This window comes from Gracilinanus agilis, chromosome 6 (assembly GCF_016433145.1).
Source record: "Gracilinanus agilis isolate LMUSP501 chromosome 6, AgileGrace, whole genome shotgun sequence".
Lineage (NCBI taxonomy): Eukaryota > Metazoa > Chordata > Mammalia > Didelphimorphia > Didelphidae > Gracilinanus > Gracilinanus agilis.
Window position 1 is genome coordinate 30012876 of NC_058135.1, and position 19322 is coordinate 30032197.

Below are 19322 nucleotides of genomic sequence, written 5' to 3' on the forward strand. Positions count from 1 at the left end.
TTTTCAATCATGTCCAACTCTTCCTGACTCTGGTTGCATTTTCTTGGCCAAAATACTGGAGTGGTCTGCCAATTTCTTTCTCTAGCTCATTTGACAAATGAGGAAACTAAGGCAAATAGGGTTACATGACTTGCCCAGAGTCACACAGGTAGTTAAGTGTCTGAGGCCAGATTTTAATTCAGGAAGATGAGTCTTTGTAGGCTCCAGACCCAGCACTCTATCCACTATGCCATCTAGCTGCCCTACCTAACATGATTACTTGGCTACATGACTTTGGGCAAATAATTTAATTTCTCCCAACCTTACCCAGAAAATAAGGATAGTAATAGCAGCCACCTCACAGGGTTGTTGTGAGGATCAGGTGAGATCAAATATTAAAGAGTTTTGCTAACTTTAAAGTACTTTGTGAAATGCTAGTTATTTTTTGTCTATTATTGTTATTTTGTTATTTCTAGTTTGGCAGAGTCTAGCACAGTTGTTGAAAACCCAATCCATATCATATTCAGGAAGCATAAAAACTCAGGTACTCCAAAACTCTGGAATGTGTCCTGAACCAGATTAAAATTTAACTGGGAAAATGTTGAACAAAATAAATAAAAATACAATGTAACATAGATAATGTTAATTCATAGTTTTCTAAGTTAATATGCTACAGGCCAGGATCTGTTTCTTTTTTAATTTGACACCACTAAATGATGACTGGTTGAGGGAAAGAGGCATATTTATCCTGGAGAAGAAAAATGATAGCTGCCTTCATATATATTGGATTTGGTCTCTAAGAACATGCCCTAGAGCAACTCATAGAAATAGCAAAGAGGAAAATATAAGCCTGATATTGAGAAAAAAAATCCTAACAATTGGAGCTTTCCAAAGGAGAAAGGAGCTTAGAATCCTCAGCATTTCCTTCTGGGAATTAGGATGACACTTTTTTTTAACCCTTACCTTCCATCTGAGAATCAATACTAGGTATTGGTTCCAAAGTAGAAGAGTGGTAAGGGCTAGGCAAGGAGGTTAAGTGACTTGCCCAGGGTCACCACAGCTAGGAAATATCTGAGGCTAGATTTGAACTCAGGAACTCCCATCCCTAGACCTGGTTCTCAATTTACTGAGCCACCTAGTTGCCCCATAGGATGATACTTTTAATGAGATGAAAACACTCAAAAAAAAAAAAAAGAATTCAAACTCCTTCAAAATGTGGCCTTCCTGGATACACATTCTTGCACAGAGGCTAGATGATTGAATACAACAGAATTATGGGAGGAATTCCTTTCTGTATGAATTGGCCCTGCCAACTATAAAATTCTGTGATTTTATGAAAGTTGAAAGATTGTGAAGTCATAGTCAGAGAGAAGAGCAAACCTGGAATAAAGAGGGTGAGAGTTAAGATGGATGGAAAAGAGGGCATGAAAAGTGGTAATAGGAGAAAAGAGTTTTTATTTAAGGATCTGTGACTGAATCACAGGAATAAGAGGATATTTAGAAACCACAGAGTCAGAAAAACCTGAGTTCAAATCTAGCCTCAGACACTAATAGTTGTATATCTTTGAGCAAGTCACTTCACCTGTTTTTCTCAGTTGTCTTATTTATAAAATGGGGATAATAAAGGCACCTACCTCAAAAGGTTATTGTGAGGATTAAATGGGATATCTGTAAAGCACTTAGCACAGCGCCTGGCACTATAAAAATGCTAACTATTAAGTATCATATAATTGGGTCTATTAGCCACAAAAGTTCTGAAAAATGATGGAGGGTGTCATCCATGGATCCTCTCTTTTTAACATCAGGGGAAGAGGGAACTTGGTATGGCATCACCTTTTGTCACTTTTTCAACGGGTCTCCTGTCTTACATGGTGATGTGAGCCAACATAAAGCATAGCTTAAATAGAGAGGACTTGACTGAGACTCTCTCTTTGGTACTAGGCAGCCAGGTGGGAGAAGGTATGGCAGGCGATTTGAATTAGTTCTTAACATGCACGTGGTCTCTTCTTTATTTTACCAATATGGATAAAAATAAAATATTAACACTTCTATCTATATCCATCTATATCAATTTTAATCATTACAGTTTGTGAGAGGTCCTGGTGGGAAGAGTCTTCTATGATAGTTATAGAATGCTGACTAAAAAAGTGGATGATTTTGATATTTTTATCATAGAACAGGAAAAGTTGTGTGAATAGCCATGTATGATGAGTCTTTCTTTACTCCATCTTCTACATAGTTTTTCCAGTAGAACATTTCTTCCTTTAAAAACATATTTTAGCTGATAGAATTAGAGCTGGAAGAGACCTTAGAGGCCTTCTAGTCCAATATCTTCATTTCGTGGATGAGATTGAGTTCTAGAGAATTATATGACTTACCAAAAATTATACATCAGATTTGAAAGGATCTGAACCCTAGTTTTCTGACTCCAGCGTCACACTAACTACATAGGAGATTCCTTAAATAATCCTATCTTGAATGTAGGAGAATAAAAACAGATGCCATTCACTCATTCACTCTCAAACTCAATAAATATTTATTGGATTTCTCCAATGTACTCTTTGTTGCTCAAGGTGGTATGGAGGAAGCAAAAGAAACCTGAGACATGATACCCTACTCTCAAGTATCTTCAATAGATATTATTAAGTAGCCACTATACAAGAAGCATGATTAGGTGCTAGACAAGATACAAAGAGTAAATAAAGACAATCCCCAACCTCATGAAGCTTATCCTCTAGAAGAGTACATATATATGGTGGGTTTGGAGGCATTATTGGCACCCATCATTGGTTTTCTTATCCTGTGAAAGTTTGTACTCATTTGCTAATATTTTATATTGATAAGTAAGACATCACCAGATTAACCGACCAGCACAGGAAAAGCCAGATAAGAAAGATTAAATTCTAGTCCCAAATAATTGCCTCTTTGGACACTAGTAACAAATATGTCAGTTGTGAACATCCTGAACAGCCTCTTATTCTCTCCCATTAGATAAACTTGAGTCAAACTCATGTTCATTCCTTTTTTGATAGACTCCAAGTTCTTTACCCAATGCTTGTCCATGCTTTCATATGGAAAAAAAAATGGAAGCTCAAACTGCATTTGGTAAAGAAGACACATGGATTACTGGGCTTTTGACATTATAATTGAATTTCTCCCTCTGTATTTGATTATTGATCTAAATCTGTAGTTGTCTTGCTCATCAGAAAACAGCAGTAATATAAAGCAGAGGATAGTAGTTTTGCTTCTACTTTCACAACATCACATATAATATATATATATACATATATGTACATGAATATGTCTGGATATATATTGTGTATATGTGTGTATGAATACATGTAATAGGATAAAGCAGTGGACAATAATATTGTTTCTAGTTTCACAATGTATAAATGAATATATGTGTATATATATATACACACACATATATGTTATATGGGTGTCATATACATATACATGTACATGTGTGTATGTATCAGTGCTGAAAAACAAGCCTGAGAATACCATGGGGCTCTTTGAGGCTGCCTGGTAACCCCTGTGTTATCTCAGGGCCTGGCTGGCCTCTCCTGCTCTGATCTCGGTTTTTCTTAGAACCTTGACTCTTGTGAATGGCAGTCAGTTAGGTGTTGGATAGAGTGCTGAGCCCAAAGTCAGGAAGTTTCATCTTCCTTAGCTCAATCTGACCTCAGATACTTACTAGTTGTGTGACCCTATACAAGTCACTTAACCTCAGTATTACACAGAGGGAATTTTCTGATGAGCAAGGCAACTATAGATGTGGAATAATTAATCAAGCACAGAGTGAAGAATGAAATTATAATGTCAAAAAACATGTCTTCTTCAACATATGCAGCTTGATCTTCCATTTTTTAAAATATAAAAACATGGAAAAACATTAGGTAGAGAACATTGGGTCTTTTGGAAAGGTTTGCCTCAGTTTCCTCTACTGTAAAATGATCTGGAGAAAAAATAGCAAAAACATTCTAGTATCTTTGCCAAGAAAACCCTAAACCAGATCAAAGAGACTCAGGCATGCATGCTAAAAAAAAGATTGAAAAACTATTTTATTTGTATATACGTGTGTGTATATATATGTATGTATCCCCTCTTTCCTTTTCTGTTGCAATAGTTTGCTGGTTGATCTCTCTGCCTCAAGTCTCTTAATATCCTAGTCCATCTTCCACTCACCTGTTATATTGATCTTAAAGATCTGATGATATAACCCTTCTGCTTGACAAATGCCAGTGACTGTTACTTCTAGGATGAAATACAAAATCCTCTGGAACGCCTAAACCTTCTCTCAGTCTGGCTCCTTCTAACCTTTCGCATCTTCTACTTATTTCACTCCATATACTCTATGATCCAGCAATTCTGGCCTTCTTATTCTTTCTCTATACAATCTCCTGATCTTTTCATTCACTCACTGTCCCTTATGCCTAGGATGCTCTTCCTTCTCACCTTTATCCCCTTGCTTCCTTGAAGACTCAGCTCAAATCCCACCTTCTACAAGAGACCTATTCTACCCCACTCCAAATTGCTAATGGAATTCCTCTGAGATCACCTCTCTTTCAATATCTATTAATCCATCTCTCTAAGTCTATCATCTATCTGTCCATCTCTATATCTGTCCATAAATAAATATCTTTGTACTAGGTTTTTTTTATTCTTTCTATCATGATAACATTGAACTATATATAAGCTCCTTGAGGGCAAAAAACTGTCTTCCAGTTTTCTTTGAATTCCCGGAGCCTGGCAAAAAAACCCTGGCATACTAAGTGCTTAATAAATACTTTTCAACACTGAAGAGGACCAAGACTTTGGTTCACTAATAATCCATCATTTATTTATGCCCAGAGTCTCCTAGGAGACTTGGGTTCAAATCCCAACTCTTGATACTTTCAAATTGTTAGACTTCAGTTAAGTCAAGTTTTTGTCACCCAGTTTCCTCATCCATAAAATGCACCTGATACTATTTTATCTTATGTGAATGAAATGCTTTGTATATTTTAGAAATGTGATTTTTTAGTATGATCACTGTCTAACAGGACTCAAGTGATACAAAACAGAAAGATAACTAAGGCAGTTAGCCAGATAAGTCTCTGAGACCAAAGTTCCTTTCTATCTTAGCACAATGCTTAAGACATAGTAAATAGTTAATAAGTGTTGATTGATTGATTTTGTTAACCCATCCACCATGACCCTGGATCTGATAATTTCCTATGGTAGCTAATGGCCATAACTAGCAATTTTGACATTCCAGTGCAAACTTAATGCCTGGAGCAACCAACCCAAGAATTGCCCTGAAATCAACAAGGAGTGGTGTTGTCATGGTGTAGACCCCAGGACATCTCTGGTCCTTGCTGAGGGGAATGATCTCTGGAGAGGAGCCAGGCAAGGAGCAGAACTATACAGTATCAATTCTGGTGCTTTCTAAATTTGATGGTTAGTGCCCTGGGATATTTTGATACTTTAGTTGCCTCACCCTAGTTGAATCAACATCTCTTGCTTCCCAAATTATTCATCTCTTTCCTTGCTAATGTTTTCAATGGCCCCTCCTTACAAAAATTTTTTCCTTCTATTCTCCTGCATGGCTCTGAATTCTTTATATATATATATTTAATTATTCCCTAAAATATTTTTCCCCTCTCCCTCAACTAGACTGTAATCTCTTGGATGATAGGATCCTGTCATCTGTCACATGCATGTGTGGGAGGCATAGTGATGAGTGATTGGATCTGAAGGCCATTGTAGCTGTGGAGAGCGGGAGTTAGCCTACTAGGGAGACTAGCGGAGAGAGAAAATAAGATGAGGATAAAGGACAGGAAAGATTGTATCCAGCATGCCTGAGAAGGACCAAGCGGAAAAATCATGGCACCATGACTGGGGGCTACGATCTTCATTCATTATGACAAAGAGAAAAAGGGTCAAATATTAAACATTACAACATTCTTGGGGGGGGTGTTACTTTCCTACAGGATGATGTTTATTAAAATGATTTCACACATGAATGTTACTAGGGTTGCTATTACAGAGGTAAACATGTTGAGAAACAGTGATTGCTAATCTGTTCTTGGGGAATGGCAGGTTTGGTACTTTCAGTCATGGTGTTACAAGGACTTCTTTACTCTTTAGCGTGAGAGGGGCTGAGAGCAGCAGTGCCTTTGTGTGAGAGATTGGGATCTTTCCAGCAATCTCAGGCAAGCATGGCTGCTTTCCTCAGTGGGCCTCTCAGTCATCCTTTGTATCTCCTACTGTGAATGATATCTTTGTATCTCCTACAATGAAGGGCAAGGATTTGTTGATTTATTTATCTAAATGTGTGCATGGTTTCTTTAAATGTTTATTGATTTAATAAATCAGCTTCTTTAAAAGTTTCTTTAAAGGGATTAGCTTTTAAAGGAAATTTTAAATCGGTTCCTTTAAAATCTTTGGTAAATTTCTTTAAAAGAGTTCCTTTTGTTTGACTATGGTGCTTTTTACAGGTAATGATGAGTTTCCTTCTAGCTTTTGCTACCAAACTCTTTGAACATCAAAAGTCTCAATTTCTTCATTAACTCTGCAGCATGATTCTTTCCCTCTCCTTTCTCCTCCCCACATTTTTGGCAAAACTATTCTCTCAAAGGTCAGTGTGATCTCTTTCTAGTAATTTTCAGCCTTTCATCAATCTTGATTTTTCTATAACACTTCACTGAATTGATCAGAAAGCTATAACTAGCCACTCCATGCTCATAGTAAATACTGAAAATTACATCAGAAACAGGCATATATAATACATAATATTAATATATTATTATAAATATTATATATTAATATATAAAAATAAGACAGCTGCTAAAGAATTCACCAGAGTAGGAATTATGGTGTGTTGACCAAGGGAGATCAGCTGTAGTACATGAAGGTCTTGGGATACTTCCCTGGACCACATGGGCCAACATTCACTTTTATTGTATCACAAGTGGCTTTTGTGCTGGCTTCCAGTGATCTCCTGTAATGAATTCACCACTAAACCATGGAAGAGTGATATGTTTGTGGTGGGATGCTTGTGGATGACAGCTTAGGGCCAAATGAAGGAGCAGAGATGTTCTTACTGTGGATGTGGAGGGTCACATAATGGAAAACCACAAGATGGAAGATTGACAGGCCTGACAATCCTTCTTCTAAACATTGATACTCTGGAGCAAAATCCCCAATCATCCCACTCTAGATAAAGCTCTAATTGATCATCCCTTGGATCTGTAAATTCTTCCTTTGGCTTCCGTTGTTGATTATATTCCCTTCATTTTTATCCTCTTTCTTTTTTTAACCCCTAAATGTAAGAATTATTCGAGTCAATCAAGCTTCTGCTACACTAAAACCTTCTGCAAAACCATACAGTTTCACAAATGGGAGCAATAACCCTGTGGACATAAAACATTCATAGGCAGAAGAAGAGATCCACTTAATATTCTTAAATCTACCATTTCTACACTTGACCATTCATTCACTTCTCCTCCACTCTATGTCTGTAGATAGGACTGATAACGTGATAGGACTATGTCCATAGATAGCACTGATATTTTGCCATTCCCTCAAATACCACATTCCAAAACTGATCTCATTACAGAATCTTAGTGATTGAAGAGTTAATAAAGCTAAAATAATCTAATTCCCTATTTTTTCATATGTAGAAATGGAGTCCCAGAGGACTTAAGGTAGTATTAATTCATTCTTTTTCATGTTTGAGGAAGCTAACTGGTGCAGTTGATAGAGCAGTGGCCCTAGAGTCAGGAAGACTTGAGTTCAAATCTGGCCCCAGACACTTATCAACTGTGTAACGTTGGGCAAGTCTCAACCTCTGTTTTCCTCAGGTTCTCCACAAGTGAAATGAAGATAATAATAGTATCTACCTCCCAGGGTTGTATCAAATGAGACAATTGTAAAGGAATTAACATGGTGCCTAGTACATAGGAATGCTATAAGATGATGATGATGATGATGTAGAAATGTGTATGCCTTATTGTATTTACATGAGCACTACCATAGCCCAAGTCTAGATTTTGATAACCTCCTAGCTGGCCTCTCTGCCTCTAATCCATCTTGTAAAATATTACCTTTTTAGTTTTCTTGGAACATCATTTTAATCATATCATTTTATGGCTCAAGACATACAGTGAGTGGCTCCTTGAGTTGTCAGTGGATTAAAGTTGAAACTGTCTGGCTTCCAGGGCCCTCTTGAAATCCAACCCCACCCTATCCATCCAATGTCATTTCCCAATAATGCCCATACATCCTCCAATCCAGTCAGGCAGGCTGGTTTTCTCATTGTCTTACAGACACATCAAGTTCATTCTTGTCTCCACCTCCCCACACCCCCTCCAATGCTCTTCTGCTCTTCCTCTGAGATAATCTAAATCTTATCCATCCTTTAAAGCTCAGTTCAAATCAGTTTATAAAGTTGTGAGAATCTGTCTATCTCTCCTCTGCAAAGAAGAGAGGTTCCCTACAGGGCTACATTCTGTACATCCCCAGCCAGGTCAAAACTCAAAATGGACTTGTTCTAAGTACTTTCTCAGTTATTGTCAGAAGCTGTGTAGGATGCTACCACAAGATCAGTGGCCAGAAATATGGATTTGAGAAACAGATTTAAATACAACCAGAATGACCCAAGAATTGGCGAGTGACTTTCCTGCAGAGTTCCAAAATTTCATTTGAAAGGAACCAAGGTAATTGGTTCAACCCTCATCAAAACAAATTCTCTTCTACATGTTGCATGAAGGAGAGGAAAAAACTCAGAATATGGCATTAAGGAGATCTTAATTCAATCCATTCCCAGAAACTTCCTAACCATGTGACTTTAGACAAGTAAGTTAACCTGCCTGCCTCAGCTTCCCTAACAGTAAAATGGGGATAATAATAGCATTTACCTCCAAGGGTTGGAATGAGGAGTAAATGAGACATTTGCCAAGCATTTACCACAGTGCCTTGAAGAAAACGTTGAATAAATGTCTATTCTTTTCCCTCATTCCCTCCCTGTTTAGGCACTTTGGCTTCCTCTTCCAAAAAAGCAAGAGGCTGGACTGAATGAATTCTAAAGTCATGGTTAACAGTGATCAACATTACCAATCTTTCATTTAAAGACTTCCAGGGAGGATGAACACTGAGACAATTTATTTCATGTTTAGATTTTTGGAGAGGAGGGGTGAAGAGTTAGGGTATGATAAAGGTAGCTGAAGCTACCAGAGTTACAATTTTGAAAGTGTGGAAGGACCAATTCTCACAATATTTGAAATGCAAAATGGTATGAAATACTAGGTAGGAAATGACAGTCATTATTATTGTTTACCTTCCAAAAAAAGTAGTGATCAAGAAAATATTGATAATAACTGACTCATATTCCCTTTTTTTCTATTTCTACAAAATCTTTAATTCACTACACACATTTTGACAGCATCTCTGATGAAAGCATGAGAAGGGAACAGTCAGGCTTTCATGAATGATATTCCAAAGGAGACCACATCTTGATAGTTACACAACAGACAGAAAACAAGATCCTATTGTGTTGATTATTGGGTACAAAAGAAAGCATCTGATTCAATAGAGTAAAATTCTCCCTTAAATGATGTCTTCTGGGTGTCTCCCATCAACATGGTGAAATCCTCCAAGATTCCTTTAAGGACACAGTTGTGATATATTCTCAGAAACCTGTCATCTGACTGTTAGTCCTTTATTATTTCAGCATCCTGTAACTTAATCTTTTTAATCAACCAGTGTTATCTACAAGGCAAGAGCAATTGCTGCTTTTGTTTGTTTATTAAACAAAAATGAAAACAATAATCCTTAGTAGAGAATGCACAAGAGTTTGTGAGCTGCCTGTTTGAGAATCATTCCAGACATGAAAAATAAATATAATGTAGAAATAAATAGCTTTGTAGTAAAATATAGAAGTTTTGACTCTTGAAGGATAAATAAGCCACAGGATATTAGTCTTATTTTAGTTCCATGTATCAAGAGTTATCTAGTAAATTATCTTCTTGGCTGCCAGAAGGGTATTCCTCAGAAGCATTGCCACAGTCATAGGCCCCACACCGCCTGGCACTGGAGTGATAAACTTAGCTTTCTTCTTAACTTCTGATAAAAGAAACAGAACATTTGTTATTGTGACACATTATTCAGATCATACTCCATGTTAATATTAAAAACATCCATCAAAAGGGCAGTTTGGTGGCTCAGTGGAGAGAGAGCCAGTACTAGAGATGGGAGGTCTTAGGTTAAAATCTGGCCTCAGGCTTCCTAGTTGTGTGACTCTGAGCAAGTCATTTTACTTCAGTTGCCTAGCCCTTACTGTTCTTCTGTCTTGGAATCCATGCTTAGTACTGATTCTAAGATGAAAGAGTAAAAAAATTTTTAATCCATCAAAGAAGGGAACTTCAATACATTATACACATATGTCTTTTGCAAGAAGGCCCTTTTTGTGTTGAGAAGGGGTGGGGAAGAGCAGAGTGGGAGAGAGTGGGAGAGGGGGAGAGGGAGAAAGAGAGAGAGAGACAGACAGACAGACAGACAAGAGAGACAGACAGAGACAGAATGTTTTAATATAAGGCCATAGTTAGTTCCTCCATAATAATCCAATAATTTAGAGTAAACACATGCTCATTATACAATGAAAATTGAATTCCAATGTAAGTGATTCCAATTTTCCAGGCAGAGATAAGGGAAAGAGGGAGTAGAAATGGAGACAGGATAAATGTGCTAGTATTTCCGTATTTTGTACAAGCTGATCACTTCTGAAATGGGTCTGTTAGCTATACAAGACTAACTGCTCATAATTATATTCAATTAGGTATAGTTGTACCTTTTCCTTGCAACTGGCTAGTTGATGATGCTAGAGCTCTTCCACACAACCCCAGGGCTCCAGAATTCCCTGGCTTCTTCTACACAGCACCACCATCTTTCTATTTATTCAAGTTCTATTCTCTTCATTCTATTCGCTTCACACATTCACCCCACACATCCAATCAGTTTCCAAATCTGATTGTTTCTACCCCTACAGTATCTCCATATGTGTCTACTTCCAATTTAAATAGTCATTCTAAATTCAGTATCTCCTCAGCTCTCAGTTCTTGTTCCTTCCTAGAAAATTATTAAAATAAGATGATTATATCAATAGATATTGAGACCACATTTGACAAAACATAGCGTTCATTTATGTTTTAAAAATACCCCAAAGTTTATGTATTTAATATATCTTTCACTAATACAATAAATTATATTTATTTTAAACCAATAGCAAGCATTATTTGTTACTGAAAACCATTAGAAGATGTCTCAGTAGGATTAGAGCTAAAGTAATAATGCCCACACTTTTACTTGGCACAGCCAGAAATGTTATCAACAGCAATGCACTCAGAATTTAGACTTGGAAGGGTACTTAGAGATTAATTAACTGCCTCATTCTATAGAAGAAGAAAGTAAACATTAGAGAAGTTCAAGAAGGAACTTACTCAAGGGAGGAAGGAAACATGTTTATTAAGCATCTATTGTGTGCCAGGCACTATGCTAAATATTTTACAAGCATTATCTCATTTAATCCTCACAATAACCATAGCAGAAAAATGCTATTGCTACCATCACTTTACACATGAGGAAACTGAGGCAGATAGTGGTTAAATGACTTGCCCAGAGTCACATCTAGTGTCTGAAGCCAAATTCGAACTTAGATCATTTTGACTTTTGTAGAGGTGAGGTAGAATTTGAAACCAAGTAATCTGACTCCAAGTACTTTTTCTCGTACACCAAAATGCAGGGACAAGGACTAGTCAAAATTATCTCTATTTGCACAGAGTACAAATGGAGAATCCAATAAACAAATAAGAAAATGGACAAAATTATCAGCTTTTTTTTCCTTGCTAAAAGTATAATAAGGGAAATGATGTTAAGAAAACAACCAGTGTTGTTAAATATCTGAAAATTAACTAGATCCACACAGGATTTTAAAATATAATCATATAATGACTTTTATAAAAAGAAAAAAAAGACTTAAACAATAGGAAAGAGTATTAATGCCATAGCTTAGGCTGTACCACCATAACAAAAAATGCAAATAATATACAATTGCTCTAAAAAAATTGTGCTATATCAAATTACCAAACACCTATTTTATAAAATTAGACTATCAATAGGGAAAAACAGGTAGGAAGAAGGGCATTTGATACTACCAGATCTCAAACTATACTGCCAAGCATCAAATATTAAAACTATCAAGTACTGGATAAAAAACAGAAAAATCAGCCTGTAGAATGTATAAAGCAAAACCCATACATAAATGAGAACAGCATTATAATGAAAGATAATCCCAAGAATTCAAACAATTGGAGAAGGAATCCTTTTTTGATTGTTTTGATTGATGATTTTGAACTATAACTAATCAAGAAAGAAAATTGATTTCACTTCAGACTGGTACTAAGAAAAACAACAGCCTCTTTCTCTTCTGTAATACAATAAGTTAACAAATATTCTATTATCAAAATTCATTTTCATTGGCAGATCTTTCCCCAAGGGCAGAATGGGCTTCCACTCAATTTTCTAAGGATCAACTTAAATCCAAAGAGGTGAAGATTTTTTTTTTTTTGGTGGGGAGAGGGACGGTAGCCCATATAGCATGATTTAACTAGCCTCCCTAACCCAATAAATAAATGAAGCTCAAAATACCTGAGGTACTTTGTTGGAAAGAGTAACAAAAACAGCCCAAAAGCTCTTTCTTAGAATCAGGAAATTTGAATATCAACTATATACCAATCCTTGCTTTATGACCCAGTTCAAATTGATATCAGTCCCTAGGTCCAGGTTTCTCTGTCCATCCCTCCAGTGATTGGCTATGCTTGCTTCAGATCAGAACTCTATAAAAAACCTACCTGACTTTAGTGACTTTGGTGCCCAATCCATCCAGGGTTCCCATGAGGTACTCAATTTCCCCAAAGGTTTCAGGAGTTCTCATCTGTTTCTACCATCCTGGACTGCTTTCTTATACATAAATCTTCTCAATATAGTATCCTTGCTATACTTCTTTCTGTATTTCATGCTTTTTTGTACTGAACTATGGATAAACCAAATCTTACTTTACATGAGTTGAGATTCCATGAAACAAAGAAAAAATATAAAATGTCCTTCAGCATAGAGTAGCCTTCTTTCACTTTAGAAAGTAACAGGAAAGTAGAGGAAAATTGAAAGAGAATGCTAAGAATCACACAATTATTTAGTGCCAATAAACTTTAATTGGGCTATTTGTAATCTAAACATGAGTTCCTTTTTTAAAGACTAGTTAGTAAACATATTGATGGAGGAAGTGAATCATATCAATCTTGATATTTTTTTTCTATAAGCTAAACCAGAAGAAAGAAGGAAATTTCACTCAAATGGAAGGATAACTCATGAATTCTCCTTGGAGAGGCAAAGAAAGGAATAGGAAGCATGGGTTTCATGAGAACTCTCAAAAGCAGCTGGGTAGCAGCTGGGTGGCTTAGTGGATTGAGAGCCAGACCTAGAGAAGGGAGGTCCTAGGTACAAATCTGACCTCAGCTACTTCCCAGCTGTGTGACCATGGGTAAGTCACTTAACCCCCATTGCCCAGCCCTTACCAATCTTCGGCCTTGGAGCCAATACAGAGTATTGATTCCAAAAAGGAAGGTAAGAGTTTAAAAAAAAGAGCTCTCAAAAGCAACAGGAAAGATTATTTTATGGGATCTTTGGTAATTACAGTACTAATAATTAGTATCTGCAGAAAGGTTATAATGAAAATAATTGTGGTTTACATATTAATGTCTGAAGCTGAAGTTGAGAAATTCAATGAAGAATTTGTAAGATGCAAAATATACTTTCACTGCCAAAGGTGGGGAAAATTGGGAATTTTGAGAAATATACAGGAAATAATGATTCAGGGAGAAATAATGAAAGAGAACAAAGACTTTAAATTACACAGAAGCTTCACACCTTTATATTTTCTGAGAAAAGAATTTGTAGGTGTTGGATATGATTAGCACCAAATAACACTACATTAAAATAGATTATATATTTTTTGGTTTTGAAATTACCAGGCATATTTATTTTAGCCTGTGGAAAAGATTTATAGGGGACATTTGAAATGCTGTCATGGAACTATTATGTTCTGTCTTGCAAGGAGTTCTCATCTACCCAGAATGCTTCCCTTCTCCCAAAATTTTATTTTTACTTTTTTCACTTTTATTCAACATGTAAAAATAATTTTTGGCAATATTTTTCTGACATTTTGTGACTAAGATGAATGAATAGATTATCTTTTAATAGATAAAAAACGATTTCCTATCAGTGTGGGACTTAATTTGATTTCTTTATAACACAATTGGTTCATCAGAGCTAAGATGAGAATTAGTTTTTAGAAAGTCACATAATGATGATAATAAAAGGATTTGTTCACAATTAAAACACTTAAATTTAGAATTATTTAAATAAGTAACCAAAAATGAAAAATATCTGACCTAATTGCCAAACTCAGGCAGATGGCTTCCAAGTACAATAGTAAATTAGAAAATAAGCTCATTTGTTAAAATTTTGCAAAGAAAGATAATAGGCAATTGTGGAAAGTATTATCTCATAATGCAAGACTAAAGCAGTGGAGGGTAAAACTACTTCAAAGCCAATTTAGCAGACATTCCACTAAATAGTTATTGAATGACATTTAAGGATGAAAATCAACAGGCTTAAGCCAACCTTATGGTAGTTTAGGTGTCTAAGGTTTAGGTAGTTTAGGGAGCAAAATAAGACATCGTTGACAATGAATGGAGGACATTTTTACCGTTTCAGATTTCTCTGAAAATATGTAGAGAATATAGATTCCACTGTTCTTATCATTGATTGATGATGAAAAATAATGCAATTCAGTTGAGAAAAATATTGCCTTATAATGATCTTTTTCAGTAAAGTATCTCTAATCCATACAACAAAATCATTCAAGTTTACTTAAAAGATAGAACAACAGAAATAAGTATTCAGGGATCATAAGCATCAGATGAGGAATAAAACAGGTAAATGGATCCTCACTGAAGATATTATCCACTGTGATGAAGGAAACCTAATAGAGAATTCAAGTTGAAGAGTGATTCCTTGGGGATGATAATGCTGTCTTCCAGATGCTTATGATTATGGATGATACTGATCTGATCGGTGGATGATAAGTTGACATCAGAAATGTCCCACTAGTGTTTATGAAGAGTTAGGAGAAAGTATGTTAAGACGCTAACACATTGAATGGATCCTGCTTGGCAAACTTGGGGTTAGGGTGGGGAATGGATAAATAGACATAATTCTTAAAAAATGGGCAGGCATGCAATGAAATGGATTGGAAAAGCATTTAAATGTTTACTATGTGGTGAGCCCTTTGCTAAGCACAGGGATACAAATAAAAAAGGGGAAATTTCTGCTTTCAAGGAGCTCATATTTTAATAAGGGTTGCACACATCTCCATGGAAGATACAAAAGCCCGTAGTTCTATGAAAAGACCCAAGTCTTTACAACAGAAGGCCATATGGCAATACACATAGTAAATATAGGTTGCTATCAGATTTGAACTTCCAAATCAGTGAAATCACAGATTCATTAGCATAACAACTGGAAAAACTGTGTGGTATTTGATGGTGATAGAATACTTTGCGTTGTAAGGAATGATGAACTGGAGGATATCTACATGAACTGAAAGAACCTCCAAGAACTGATGCAGAGTGAAATAAGCAGCACCAAGAGAACATTATACACTGAAAGTGAAACATTGTGGAATAATCCAATGTAATGGACTTTACTACTAGTAGCAGGACAATCCCGAGGGACTTATGAAAGAATGCTGTCTACACAGAGAGAAAGAACTATGGGAGTAGAAATGCAAAAGAAAAACATATGACTGATCGCTTGTTTATATGGGTATATGATTTGGGATTTTGGCTTTAAAAGATTGTTCTGTTGCAGAAATGCATATTATGGAAATAGGTATCAAGATATACAAACGTATATCAATAAAATTTGTATGACCCAGTGGAATAGCTTGTTGGCCCTGGGAGCAGGGAGGGAAGAGAGGAGGGAAAGAAAATGAATCATATAAACATGAAAACATATTTTAAAAAATTAAAAAATTGGAAAGCAATCTTACAAAAATATAGTTTTGGAGCAGCATCTTATACTGTAACAAATTGGAAATTGATAAATAATATAAATATGAAAAGTCATACCCTGAAATTTTGGAGAATGGAAGGCTGTATCTTGAAAGTCATGGATAGGGCAAAAATTTATAACTAATCAAACAATAGAAAATATCATGAAATCCAAGATCAATTATTTTTATTTTATGCAGTTTGTACACAAATCTATATTTATATAAAGCTTATACAAAAATATTTTATAAGAAGAGATACAGCTGGGAAAATATTTGTATCAAAATCTGATAAAATCTAACATCTAAAATCTATAAAGAATCAAAAACTTCAAATACATAAGATTATAAACTGATTAACTATAACACAATGTCAAAGGATATGAACAATTTCAAGAGAATTAATTCAAACTATCAAGAACAATTTAAAAAAATGTAAAAACTAGTAATTGAGGAAAATGCAAAACTTGGGAACAAAGTCAACTGTTTCTAGTTTTTTGGTACCATAAAAGTGTTGATATAAATGATGTCTATAAGGTCTTTCAGTCTTTGCCTTCCTGGGACTGTATGCAAAGTAGTGGGCTTTTTGGGTCAAAGAATATGAATAAATTAATAAAAGTATTTAATAAGTGATTACTATGTGTCAAGCACTGATTACTGGGAATACAATATAAAACCACAACAGTCCTAGATCTCAGAGATTGTATTGCCATAGGGAAGGTAACACACAGAGAAGAGTGTGGTTACCAGGAAGGAGTATTTTGTTTTGAGAAGCCACAGGGGCCCTGAGTGGAGTCATGAGGGTATAAACTTCCATTAGCAATAAAAGAATCAGTTTTATTATGATTTCAAGGTTCAAAGCAAGAAAGAAAATGGCTGGTAACATGGATCATGACTCATGGTAGCTAGCTGCCTGTGAGTTCTATGAGGCTGCCACCAATCAAGAAAATTAAAGTCGGGCAGCTGGGTAGCTCAGTGGATTGAGAGCCAGGCCTAGAGATGGGAGGTGCTAGGTTCAAATCTGGCCTCAGACATTTTCCAGCTGTATGACCCTGGGCAAGTCACTTGACCCCCATTGCCTAGCCCTTACCACTCTTCTGCCTTGGAGCCAATACACGGTATTGACTCCAAGAGGGAAGGTAAGGGTTTAAAAACAAAAAAAACAAACAAACAAACAAACAAAAAAAAGAAAATTACAGTCCAAGACCAGGAGTTCCAGAGTTGAAAACATTGAGTTCCTCAGGGCATGGCAAATGCAGCCATCATGGATGTTTCAATCACTTTTTAAGTATAATTACAAATTACTTATTGAAGGGTTCCAGGTATAAACAAATCATGAAAGTATTAAAGATGTATTCAAAAGCTGACTCTAATGAGCAAAGTACTCATGGATCAGACTTATGGATAAATTTCTAATATTTCACGATTGATTTCTTAATTCTTCAATTTGTTGGGTTTTAAATTTCAGGGTACTTAGAAATCAAGTCTTCACTGTGATCTGCAGGCAAGTTCTAAAGGTGCTTTCTAATGTCTAAGACTTACATTTACATTCCTAAGATAAGCCTTGTGCCAGCAGTGGGGATACCTGGCAATCTATTGTTATCATCCACTCTTTTGGCTTTGTCATTAACATGTTAAAACTTCTGATATATTTGACTGACTATTTGACTGACATCCCACAACCCCCATTTCTCCTTTCTTTAATAAAGGCAGTTCAGCTCAGTCATTCTCTCTCTGATCATGTGAGGATAAGCTGACATGCTGACCTGATGATACCATGCTATGTCTTATCTCTGTGTTTCTTGTTTCTCTGATTCTTCTATGTCTCATTCTTTCTAGATAAGTTTAACCCTTTGCTTTCCAGCATCCAACTTCCCTCCATAGATGGTTCAAACCCATGGAAGAATTTTATGTATGAGCTGGACTCTACACTTATGAAATGTATCCTGGAAGATTTATGTCAGAACAAAATTTATCAAGAGATTTGAAAATATGAGAAGGGTGATTGATGTAAGGTAAAAATTCAATTTTTAAATGGATGTTATTGAAAGATGAAAATATGATCATAGAAGAACAAAGATGATATTGGGTTTGGAAACTATTTTGTTAAGAATTGATGAAAGAGACTTCCGGGTTAAGATGGCAGCAGAGTAGAAGCAGCATGCTTAATCTTTCCTAACACACACATATAGGACTCTTCAAGAGGACACAAAAACCAAATCCAGATGAATGAAGGGACCCCACAACAGAGCATGGCATTAAAGGTACGTGTGATCAGGGCATTTCCATGCTATAAGGGGATGAAATAGCTCTCACTAAAACGTGAGCTGAGCAACCTCCTCCCACCACACCACCTACAATGCCAAAGCCAGCACACAAGACTTAGAGCAAGTTTGGGGCGTTCTTGGCAGCTACCTGGGATCACCAGGGCCTGCTCCTGAGAGCAGCAAGACTTAAGACCCCAAAAGGCTAAAGAACCAGACTTTGAACACAGACCTTGAATGCAGACGTGAATATTGAGCTCGGGCTCGGACACAAATGCGAACCTTGAGCACAAGCACGGACCTTATGTGGGGACCCAGTGCAGAGGGGTGCATGACTGTGGAAGCAGCACCCTTAGACTGTTAAAGGAGCTTCGGGCAGAGGAAGAAGCAAGAGGAGCACCAGGAGGCTTGACCCTGAGAACAGCTAGATTTAAGACCTCAGGAGCCTAAAGAGTACAGACAGACCCTGGGTGTGAGGATAAAGCTGAGAAGGTGCATGGCGCTGTGACTCAGATGAAACCTGCTCCACAGCTCAATAGGATAGGCAGAGAGCCTGTCTGCCTCACCCAGACTTCTGACTGAGAAAGAAATAATAATAATGGCAAACCATGCACAAGAACCTCAAAAAAGAAAGATCAAGAAGCAATCTTTAACACTCAACAACTTTTACACAGAAAAAATCCAGACAACAGAGGAAACAGAAGACGAGAACAAACAAGTAATCGCATCCAAACCTTCCCCCAAAACTGAAAATTGGTCACAAGCTCTTGAAGAGTTCAAATCTGAGATCATGAGAAAGATGGAAGAGATTTGATGAGAGAAGTAGGAAATAGCTCAAAAGGAAATTAACAGGCTAAAAGACAGGAACTCCCAACTGGAGAAAGATGCCCCAAAATCAAAAGGATTGATAATCAAATTGGAGACCA

General features: G+C 36.5%; 1 protein-coding gene across 1 annotated transcript in view; it reads right to left on the reverse strand.

Moving 5' to 3' along the window:
- Window positions 1-9950: 9950 nt before the first annotated feature.
- MTHFD2L (methylenetetrahydrofolate dehydrogenase (NADP+ dependent) 2 like) overlaps window positions 9951-19322 on the reverse strand; it is a 119393-nt gene continuing 110021 nt past the window's right edge. Inside the window, exon 7 of the mRNA XM_044680601.1 lies at window positions 9951-10089. Coding sequence (XP_044536536.1) covers window positions 9977-10089 — 113 coding nt within the window. The 3' untranslated portion in view covers window positions 9951-9976. The remainder of the gene's footprint in view (window positions 10090-19322) is intronic.